This window comes from Lissotriton helveticus, chromosome 2_1, assembly GCF_964261635.1.
Source record: "Lissotriton helveticus chromosome 2_1, aLisHel1.1, whole genome shotgun sequence".
Taxonomy (NCBI): domain Eukaryota; kingdom Metazoa; phylum Chordata; class Amphibia; order Caudata; family Salamandridae; genus Lissotriton; species Lissotriton helveticus.
In genome coordinates, this window is record NC_136059.1 from 646858424 (window position 1) to 646870766 (window position 12343).

A 12343-nucleotide genomic window follows, 5' to 3' on the forward strand; every position below is an offset into this window, starting at 1 on the left:
AAGGGGGGCAGGGTAGAAACACCCTGACCCCTATGCCTGCTTAGGGGGGCCCACAAGGACCCCAAAGGTCCCCCCCCCAAAATGTATTTATTTTTTTAAATCGCGGGATACGCGTATGGTACGCGTATCCTGCCGATCCCTCCCAAAAAAAATTAAGGCACCACTCTGCAAACGCGCCCCCTGGCGCGTTTGCAGAGGGGGAAATCATTCCCCTTGAATACTGGGGGTCCCTGGGGGCCAAGTAGCCAACCAGGAACATCCAGTATGCGCCAGGGGGCTGCCTTGCAGAGACGTGTAAAGAGGCCACGCCCCTTTTTACACCTCTCTGCAACGCAGCCCCCTGGCGCATACTGGAGGTTCCTGGTGGGCTAGTTGGCCCCCAGGGACTCCCAGTATTCAAGGGGAATCAGTTCCCCTTCTGCAAACGCGCCAGGGGTCTGCCTTGCAAAGACCTGTAAAGAGGCCACGCCCCTTTTTACACCTCTCTGCAAGGCAGCCCCCTGGGGCATACTGGAGGTTCCTGACCCCCTAGGCCTGCTCAGGGGGGTCCCACAAGGACCCCCAAAGCCCCCCCATTTTTTTTTTTTAACAAAACCCGGGCTACGCTTAGGGTACGCGTACCCTGCCAATCCCCCCCAAAAAAATGAAGGCACCACTCTGCAAACGCGCCCCCTTGCACGTTTGTAGAGGGGGAAATAATTCCCCTTGAATACTGGGGGTCCCTGGGAGCCAAGTAGCCCACCAGGTACCTCCATTATGCGCCAGGGTGCTGCTTTGCAGAGACGTGTAAAGAGGCCACGCCCCTTTTTACTCCTCTCTGCAAAGCAGCCCCCTGGCGCATACTGGAGGTTCCTGGTGGGCTAGTTGGCCCCCAGGGACCCCCAGTATTCAAGGGGAATTAGTTCCCCCTCTGCAAACGCACCAGGGGGGCGCGTTTGCAGAGTGGTGCAATCCGTCACCTCAAGCCCCGCCCCCTCCCTCACCACTCTGCAAACACGCCCCCTGGCGCGTTTGCAGAGGGGGAAGTAATTCCCCTTGAATACTGGGGGTCCCTGGGGGCCAACTAGCCCACCAGGTACCTCCAGTAAGCGCCACGGAGCTGCGTTGCAGAGAGATGTAAAAAGGGGAGTGGCATCTTTACACGTCTATGCAGAGAGGTGTAATGAGGCCACGCCCCTTTTTACACCTCTCTGCAACGCAGCCCCCTGGCGCATACTAGAGGTTCCTGATGGGCTAGTTGGCCCCCAGGGGCCCCCAGTTTGCAAGGGGACTTAATCCCCCAACTTAGAACGCGCTACGGGGCGCGTTTGCACAGTGGTGAAGGTAGGGGGCGGGGCTTGAGGTGATATATGTGCAAACATGCCCTGTGGTGCGTTTTAAGTTGGGGAATTAATTCCTTTTCAATCCAGAGGTCCCCTAGGGGCCAACTAGTCCAACAGGTACCTCCAGTAAGCGCCACGGAGTTGCTTTTTCCACAACCGCCCACTCATTCACATCTCTTACCCAGCCGTCCACTCTGGGCCCAGCCTGCTCCATCCAGGTAATTGCAATTCGCCTCTTCATTGGCAACAACAGCAAGTGCAAAAATGTAAATCAAGTTTTTTGCCCTTATGCCGTTTGACATTCCACAACAGACCGAGAACTGGGTCCTTCACTATTGTAGCCCCAAAGACTGTGGCCATCCGCATCACAATAGACGCCCCAAAGGAGTTGACCAGGTGACAGTACCATGCAGGATGCAATAAAGATGCCACCTTAGCCTCACAACAGTGGCAACCATTAGACTACTGGAATCTATCCTGTGAAGCAGCACTGGTGTGATATATGTGCGGTGCAAGAATGTTGAAATGGACCAGTTGAAATCGTGCATTACAGGATACAGTCTGGACCATAGCACAAGACCTACTCCATTGAACATGCTCCAGGGGTAACCTCAGTTCCTCGTCCCAATCAGCCCTAGCGGGGAACAGGATTCTGGGTCTGTCAGCCGTCATGGCCCTATATAAATTTGAAACTAAATGCCTCCCCCCCCATTCCCTCCCATCTCCAACAACCCTGAAAGCAAAAGTGAAGCAAATGGAGAAGCCGGGAATGTGAGCCATATTTCTCGAGTTATGGCAGTTATACTGGCATGCGTAAAACATTTCCCGTTTCAGATTCCAAAGACGACCTGCGCTGCCTTAATGGTGATAAAGTCCTAATTTTGATAGAAGTCTCCAAGAGTCTTGCATCTGTCCCTGACCAAGCAGGAGCATCTACCGACTCATCAAGTGTATGAAAGGCTGATAGGTCCCAAAATTTAAACTCCAGCACTACCATGACTGCTCAGTCTCAAGGGGACGCAGTGTGCCTGATGAGGTACGATATGGGCGCCATATCCTGCCCACCACCAACCCAAATCAGCGTCATAAGAAGAGAATGCAATCTCTTAGTAGTATTATTATTTGCGTTCCAGGGGCATTGCAACTTTGGCTGTTATATATTACCCATGTAGCTGCTTTTTACATTGGCACAGCATTCTTTTTACATTACTGCTACCAACCATGCCCGATGCACTGAGGGGATGACAGCTAGTAATCTGCATACGGTCACTATGTAATATTGTCTGCTGTGGTTACTATTCAGTATAATTATAGAAGGCTTTTTCTGAATAGCCTTCACCGAGTGTAGTTAGTTTTTTTTCACTTTTGTGACCTTTACTTTAGGACTAGGCATTAAAGTGTAACAATGTTGAATCACAACTGTTTTGCTCTTAACAGAAGTATGTTTTTGTTTTACCAGCATCAAGAACAAGTGCTCAATGATTCAGTGGACGGAAAAGAAATTTACAATACCATCCGCAGAAAAACAAAAGATGCTTTTTATAAAAACATTGTAAAAAAGGGATATCTGTTAAAAAAAAGTAAGAATTTTCTTTATGAAGACGTTCCAACTATAACCCAATTTCATGTTACTTTTTATTTACAATGAAATGTAAAGTTTGTTTTTCTGTGACCTGTTTTGTTGCACATAAGATATGGTGCCCTAGAATTTCAGATGGACAGGTACAGAATGCTGGTCTACGCTGGCATACATGAACACGGTCAAAGGGATTTCTTTTTAAACAACCGTCTGTGCAAATTAGATTATTTGCCTCTCAAAAATTGAAAAATTCCATAACAAAATATGCATTTAATGTTTTACAAAGCATAAGTGTAGGTAGCAGGATATATCTGAAGAGATCATCAGCGTGTCTGAGATGGGAGTGCGATGAGGAAAAAGATGCATAGCTATCTGTTTTGCTTTGCTTTTATTTCTTGTGAATAGATTAATGGATGCAGGATTTAATAAAATGGCCAGCGGCTGATGAAAATTAGTGGAAAAATAGAAGAATGAAAGACAAATGAATGGAAGGTTTAAGTGAATGGCTGACAACTATCCAAGAGATATCAGGTCTGCCGGACACTAGGACCCTGTGAATGTAAATTATTAGTTAATCTCTATAGTGGACTATAAGGAAAGAAACTATTCAGTATGGGGTGGTTGTGAGGTATGGCCATAAGTACACCATTGATGACATCAGGAAATAAAATGTTTAAAGTATAATTTAATTGAAAGTCATGCAGATAGATGGATCAATATTGTAGTCACTAGCAAAAGATGGGCTTAATGGTAACAGTGGTAATGCAATGTGAGTGAGTGTGGAAGGCTATGTGAATGGATATCCTTTCCAGGGTAGGTCTTTGTGAGGTAGCTCACAGACCTAATGTATCCTGTCATTCCTCGTTACTGATGTCCTTGGTGTTTTGGTTGTTGACATATGGGGAGACCGCAAAAGGAGAAGGTAAATTTGGACGCTGCCCCTGGACCATAACGAGCACACAGCACTTTAGCCCCGGTCCCCGCAGGGGGTTTAAAGACTTGGCGGCGGTCCCGCAGCGCGGGAGACCGCAAAAGGAGAAGGTGAATTTGGACACTGCCCTTGGACCATAACGAGCACACAGCACTTCAGCCCCGGTCCCTGGAGGGGGTTTTAAAACTTGGCGGCGGTCCCACAGCGCGGGACACGTCTTAGCCCGGAATAGTCTGGGCTGGGCCACGGCTCCTGACTTGTTGCTAAAAGGTACTGTGATTTTGAACCCTACGTTCCCATGATTATTGCCACCCCTCACTGGACAAACGTATATTAGTCCACACATGTATGTGTATATCTAAATGGTTGGGGGATATCTATCTTCGTATGGGTTAACCTGCGAACTTTAAAGGTTTTCGGATTTACAGTGGGATCTATTTGATTTATTTTCTACTGTGCATTTGCTTCTTTTCTTAATTTTGAAATGGGGAAAAGAAAAACCATAACCATTAAGAGCAATAAGCAGGCAAAGTCTGAGGTGCGTTCACGCCAAACTTTACTCAACTATTTAACAGGAGCCATGGGTGCCATAGGTGCCATAGAACAACAGATCTTGACTGTAGAAGAGTTGTTAAGCATAGGTAACCCAGTCCTGGGCAGGGTGACAGTAATGGACTTTATGCCCCAGACGTGTGTTGCCCCATACCCAGATGTTCCCCATCGTAGCTTAAATGGCTGCATTGTAGATACCTCTGGGCATATCTCAGGTAGTGATCAAGAATATGATACCCAACTACCCCCAAAGAGTGCAAGAAACCCCAATAAGTCATCTAATATAACAGAGGTTAAAGGTTTGCCGGTTAGGGCAACCCCTCGAAAAGCACGAAAAAAGGCTATTAAAAACGCCATGTCCCTTGTGCCACCAAAAGTTGAAAGCAGAGAAAACTGACTGATCGTGCCAGTACTAGTACTCAGATTGAGATTGTCAAGATAAAAGCCAAATTACACTCACTGGACACCTTTCTTAGAGGTACATTAGACAACTTAACGTGCAGAGTTGGAAAAATAGAAGAAGCAATATTAAAATGCTTACCGAAAGCTCAGACCCGGGCACAGGAGTCAAAAGATGCGCCTAGGAGTAACCAGGTACAATGAGAAAGTAGCTTGAGCCAGCATGCCACTCTCCTTATCCCAGACAGTAATAAGGACCTGATGTGTGTTCCTCTGAAAAGAGCTGAGAAACATTCTATTAACAATCACGAGGCCCATCCTAACTTAACCCCCTTAGTTCCATTAAATCTCCCTCACCGTTCAAGTCCTAACCATAATAACGCTAGCTCCCCGAATGATAATAAAGCTAAGTGGCTTAAAACATATCTTGATTTACCACCAGACGCCACACCCTATGTAGTGGTGCTAGCTGATGTACCAAGACTGCAGATGGGGGAGCTAGAATAATGGGAGAGTCTTAGGAAGAGATCATTACACTGGTTGGGTTCTAGAACGGACCTAACCGAGAGATTATTTGAAGAATTTAAGATGGCCTGGAGGGTTACGTGGGTAGGGAGAGGCCAAAAGAGCTTGAATGGGGATTGTGTGGTATTGACGTTTAAAACACCACAATAAGTACAACTAAACCTGAATAGAGCTGGAAGCTACACAATTATAAGGCAGGGGGTTAATGTAGTACCATTGGGATATTTCTATCAACCACCGAGTAACAATACTGGTACTAATTTTAAGGAATATCAATCACTGGGCCTTAGACACCATTTTACGGTGCCCACTTTTAATCGTTTTTAGACTTTTAACAACCATAACCTAGTTAACTGACTACGAATGGGGGAACAACAGCACTCTACTAACTAGTAGTGCGGATATGTTGCATATTGCATGTCCACTGAGATCATTGTTTAATAATAATAAAACTACTCAACATGGCTCTGCCATGACAGAAATTGTAGAGACTGGTAATTATACGGCACATACCAGCACGTTGGAACCCATTATTCCCCCTCCTCAGCAAACTAACTCAACTAATTCTATCATTGGAAGGAATAAAGATTATGGAAAAGAACAGGGGGATATTTGTCAGCTAGTGTTTTGGAACATAGCAGGCTTACAATCTAAGGTGTCAAATGACTTATGGATTGAGTTTGTGAGAATTTTTAATATCATTAGCCTACAGGAAACGTGGGTGACAGACCCTATTCATATAAGTGGATATAAAACCTTTCACACCCCAGCTATTACATCTTCGCATGGAAGAGCTAAAGGGGGGTTGTGTACATACATCTCAAATTATCTGAATATAGGGAAAATTGAATCAATTATCACTGAAGCTCACTATCAAATATTTAGTTTGTATATAGATGGTATTTTTTGTCTGGCTATATTGAATTTTTAAAATAATGCAACTCATGAGATGATTAAAGAAATTTTGAATCTTTAAGTTACCATTTACATACACGCATAAAGTAGGAGGTCCTCGTTGTTTGGGGTATGGATTTTAATTCCCCCTTATGTAAATATTCTAACAATGAGGTCTGTGGTCTGACTTTCGAGAAAGACGCCAGTTTCGCCCATTTTCCACACACATCGTATGGCGATTCCCTTAATGATATTATGTTTGATTTAGGATTTGTTAATTATCTGTGTTTGCCTATGGTTCCTTTCAGCCCTACTTTAATGGCCGAGACACATTTTCTACGATAGATTTTATAATATCCTCAAGTAGCTATTCTTCACATGTTAAAAACTTCAAGACTTATGAGATTGCTCTAGCGACCATTTTCCTCTAAGTGTAGATGTGATACTGTATAGACAGGGTGTTCATTCTAGAACTAATTCCGCCGATATTGTCGACAATGTTGATTTAAGTAGACAAAATGGATGTGCACTTAGATGGGCTAATGTGGACACAGAGGAATTTATTATTAAAACTGTGCAGAATTGTAAAAAACATGCTCCTAGTGTGTCTGGATGAAAATTCATCCAGACAAGAAATTATGGATAATTTTCCGGCCATTTCTAAGTATATAAAAAATCACTGTTTGTAGAAGCGAAGAGGAAACCAACTATTAAACTAGGGTGGTTTGATACTGCTTGCACAAATACATATACTCAACTTAAACTCTCTATTCACGCTATAGTGAAAAACAAGGAACACAGAGAGGCTAGAAGAAATTATAATCTTGCACTTAAAGCAAGAAAGAGTGCCTTAAAGGAGGAAGCTTGCCATGCACTGCACAACGCTTCTGAAATTCGTGATTCTTCTGCCTTTTGGAAGGCTGTGAATGCCCCCTTCTTAGCTGACAAAGATATAGCATCCCTTGAGATCTCCATCACGGAAACCGAATGGATAAAACATTACTCTAAACTATATAACAACCCTGTATTAGATGACCAGGGAATCACACATAACGTGGACGTTAAAGCATTAGAACTTTCACTAGACTTTACCCTTAGTAAAGTTACTGCGGCAATTATTTTAAGGGCCCGACGGTATTCCTGTTGATCTTTTTAAATCAAATGTTGCCTTATGGGAAACCAATTTTGACACAGGTTTTTAATGCATGCACTAAACGCGGCTTCCTACCAACTTGGTACGAATCCGTTATTGTTCCCATTTATAAAAAAGGGAGACAGGGCAGATCCTGCGTGTTACCGCCCGATCTCATTGTTGGATTCAACAGTTAGGTTCATAGAGCGGGTCATTTCAGACAGAATGCTGGTATGGGCAGAGGCAGAGGAAGAGGATATTATAAGTGACCTCCAGTATGGGTTCCGGAAGGGACTCTGCACAGTGGAGCAGGGCCTTAACCTACATATTTTATTGGACAAATATACTAGGGAGAAAAAGGGAAAACTTTTTATGATTTTTGTTGATTTAACAGCAGCCTTTGACTGCGTTATTCACGTTAAGATGTGGTCAATTTTAGAAGGTACAGGAGTGGATGTTGTAATAATTACATTCCAAAGGCAGCTCTATTCAGGGGCAAAGGCCAAGGTCCATTATGGGTTGGAGGTAGAATGCACTAGTCAATTTAGGGTGAGGAGAGGTGTGAGACAAGGATGCGTCCTTGCCCCATTTCTTTTCACCCTATATATAAATGACTTAGAATCTATTTTCATTAAGGAGTGCATTAAGGAGTGCATTTTAATTATGGACTGCACTCCTGTATGCAGACGACGCAGTTTTAATGGCCCGCACACCACTTGGTCGCCAAAGGGTTGCTAACTCCTTTTCTAATTTTATGTTGAATTTGGGGCTCACGATCAATTGCTCCAAAACTTTTACAATGTATAGCGGGTGTGGATCAAACATGAGGAAAAAATTTCTCTATCTAGACTCTAGGCCAATAGAGTGCATAAACACATTTTCATATTTAGGAATCTTATTCGATAGGACAGGATCATGGTCTAAATAATTGCAAAAAGGGGGTGGTGATGGACAGAGTATCTGAGTTAATCAGAACACTCCTACCCAGTCAACAGATCAGGGCTTGATCCATCACCGTTTTTTAGCTCACTGCACCATCCCAGTTCAGAACCTGGCTATATGCAAATTAGTCTGTCCCTGGCCCAGTGCATCATGGGAACAGGACAGACCAAACTACCAAGCCAATTCTTCACTGGAAAGGAAACAAGCTTCCGGGGACCGGTTTCTGGCATTACAGCCGTCTTCGGCCCGGCTTGCTTGAATCCTGATGGTGCAATGAGCAAGGGACTCATGTCTGAGCATACCCTTCCACACTCATGGTGGCCAAAATAATTACAAAAAGGGGGTGGTGATGGACAGAGTATCTGAGTTAATCAGAACACTCCTACCCAGTCAACAGATCAGGGCTTGATCCATCACCGTTTTTTAGCTCACTGCACCATCCCAGTTCAGAACCTGGCTATATGCAAATTAGTCTGTCCCTGGCCCAGTGCATCATGGGAACAGGGCAGACCAAACTACCAAGCCAATTCTTCACTGGAAAGGAAACAAGCTTCCGGGGACCGGTTTCTGGCATTACATCCGTCTTCGGCCCGGCTTGCTTGAATCCTGGTGGTGCAATGAGCAAGGGACTCATGTCTGAGCATACCCTTCCACACTCATGGTGGCCAAAATAATTACAACAAGCATTTGCAATGCATTAGGTCTCGCATTAGGAAAGTTTGAGCTATTGGTATTGTAAATGGCAAAGTTTTTATTTATGTTTTTTTTTTTTTTTAAATAGCTAAATTAATAGCTTTGTCATTTACAATGCCAATAGTTATAACTTTCGCAAATGTGATACCTATAGCATTTGTAATGCAATATGTTTTGTATTTACATGACTTTGATGTATTGATATTACAAATAACAATGGCGTTTAATTTTTTTAAATAACTAATACTTAAATAAAAGTTATTGTAATTTATAATGGCAATAGCTTAAACTTTTCTAAAGAACTTTTGTGAAATTATGTTCAGTATATTTTATTGTGACGAAAATCTAAGAACAGAAGTGAAATATTCACAGCCAGGCAAACTCTCTTCCCTTCGGAGCAGGCAGAATGCTTTCTTGCTTCTAGGGGTATGCAGACCCAAAGTTCTCCAGCAAGTTGAACTGACTGCAGATGTGCCCTCACTTCTGGTAGACTGGCTGTCATGCAGGCACCAGTCCTCGATCACAGCAGCACTTCAAGTACTCTGCGGAGCACTTCCTTCCTTGGTCAAAAAGAATTTGGAACAAGGGGTGTGGTTTGGGACCCACCTTTATACTGATTTTCTGGACCGCGGATGCTGATCTTCCCCATTTAAAGTCCAGGAATCAGTCTGGAGTGGTTCCTTTTCACGTTTAATTTTCTGGTTGTAGTACATAGACCACTTTGTGCAATCTGATAGCTCTCTCAACAGGTAGTGATGATGTTGGCTCCAAGCAGGAGTATGCAATAACATGTGCAAAATGAAGGGTAACCAATCTGCGCTGGGCTGCCATCAGTCTTTCTTACATAGTACTCGGGGAGAGGACAAAATGGCGGGGACTGCCTACAAACATCCCTACCCTCACAGAACTTGCTAGTTCATCCACATTATCTTGCCATCAACCGAATGACCGAGTATAAAGGGTCCTCACGGAATTTACAAGGTAGCCCTGTCCCTATTCTCCCACACTTCAGTGTCTGGGACCCCTCTCTTAAGTTCCAGGAATACAGCCAATGCACTTTGACTGTCTGGGAAAGCTGAACTCCATCCTCCAGCCTGTACCATGTCAAACAAGGGGTAATCCAAAATGGATCCCACTGGTCTCCGCAATCATACTCTAACCATAACACGAAGTCTTGATGACATCCATATCTCACAAACACACACACACACACACACATATAAACACACACACATATAAACACAAACACACATATACACACACACACTTGACACGCACATGGGGTTTCAGCACACGAGTCTGAGTATTACACATATGTGGAACTTTACAAAATGTGGCTAGTAGGGACAGCACTCCTTCTGAATTTAGAAATGTCTCTTCACTGCTATAACCTAGCACAATCTGTAAGCTAACACCTCTGGTTCATGTCACCAATCCAGGACATGATCAGTCAAGACAGAGGGCACGTTTGCTATGCTACTCCAGGCCGCTGAAAAGGTTCTGGACCTACAAGACATCACAAACAGATCTAGGCCTCAGCACCCGCAACAGATTAGTGTGTTAGCTGGCCCAAAGAAAAGTTTGGACACCGTTTCACGACCAGCTGGGTTTCTCTGGAATGGGTTACACACCAGTTTACAATGCAAAGGACATTTCCACTGCACCAAATTGTGATACTGTGTATATACTGCCTTTAATCTAGACTTTCACACCGCTTTCTTTAATCTAGACCTTCTCTACTCAACCAAGATACTCCAAAGTGTTGGAGGCCAAAAGTCTTTTGCAGATAGAGTACACATGGCACTGGTTAGTAAGGAACAGTCACACCTGTGATATTACTAAGTCGCCCTTGCAGCAATAACGACGGGAAATGTTTAGTGTATACACTTGCAGAGGTGCAAAGAGCACCAGTGGACAACCTACTACTCAACAGGTGCTCCAGGTTAACTACTGTACGCCTGGACATTCAAATAAGCTGGAGATTTCCAAGAATGAGGCCTTGCCCCTTTGCAGAAATATAAATTCATGCTTACATCTATACAACAGAAATCATATAACCAACAATATAACCAACAATATAACCAACAAACAAATGGCAACACAAAAAACGCATTTAATCACTCTCCAACAGTACATTCGTTTGTAAATCGCATAGATTGACAAAAGCCAGACAGGATGACTTTGTCAATCGCGTTTTTTTTATTTTTCATTTCCTAGGACAGCAGGAGCAGTCTCGTGATCTAAACATGACAATACCAGATATCCGTCTGTGTTTCACATAAGCAGTCGGGTGCAGAATATAGGTTTTCAAGAAAGGCCAATAAAAGGTTGAAAACAAAAAGCTTTTTCTACTTGCAGTTTCTTTAATATAAACTATGCTTTGTTTCATTTTCGTACAGGCAGTCAGAAATTTTACATACTGCATAAATAGATATTGTCGAGTGAAAACTCTTCCAGCGTCTGCAACCCTGCCTGTCAGAAAGTAATTTCTGTAAACCCACATTTTCTCAGATGTCTCTTTGTTCCCGTAAGAAAGGCTCATTTATAAGATGAATGCTCCGTATTTACAATTTTCCATCTGTGGTCTTAGGCAGCAAGCGCTACCAGGCTCCATTATATCACCATGGAAGGAGGAGTTCAGAAAACTATACTTCCTGGACAGGCACTTGACATACATACTAAGCTCACAGTACCATGAGGTACTGTACACCAACAGTCCAACCATTAAGACTTGGAGGAAGTGTGTTATTCTAGATGGCGCTCTAAAGACCTCATTTTTGCACCGCTTGTAGTTCGCAGACATCTCCTTTTGGAAATATATGTAGGCAAACAACACAAATTACTTGACGATTCCTTTATAAAATGACAATGTGTAAGCTAACAGGGTTACGACACACTCATCTAGATAGTCAAATAACGTTGCGCTACTAACAAGTTCATTTTAAACAAAACTGTCAGGGGATGTCAGTTTCTCCGGTGCAAAAATGTACTTCTGACCAACATCTAGTAGAGAATACAAGACTAACATTTCAACATTAAAAAAACAAAAAGAAAACGTTACTGAATTCATTTTTTCCAAACATGTAGGCTGAGACAGGGGAGCATTAGTTGTCATTAAATTCCGCAACAGCTTGACACAATTAAAATCCTCACAGCAACATATGATGTGCAAAAAAATAATCTGTATAAAGGAAACGCAACATCAGGAGAAGCAATTAAAAACAAACGCACATGGGTAGGTCTCCATGGTTTCAACGTTAACATTTTTGTAAAACAATCCTCCCTTTAACATGTTTTGCTTCTCTGTCCCATTTTTTTTTATCACCATCACTAAACCATCCAGTCTTCGTGGCACCTAATAAATTCAATATGCC

The 12343-nt window shown here is 43.2% G+C and overlaps 1 protein-coding gene across 2 annotated transcripts in view; it reads left to right on the top strand.

Annotated features, from left to right (window-relative positions):
- The window catches only part of RASA1 (RAS p21 protein activator 1), a 1157575-nt gene that overhangs the window by 276584 nt on the left and 868648 nt on the right, over positions 1-12343 (top strand). For both annotated transcript variants that reach the window (XM_078675333.1, XM_078675334.1), the window contains exon 10: positions 2782-2902. In XM_078675333.1, the coding sequence (XP_078531459.1) occupies positions 2782-2902 (121 nt within the window). The remainder of the gene's footprint in view (positions 1-2781; positions 2903-12343) is intronic.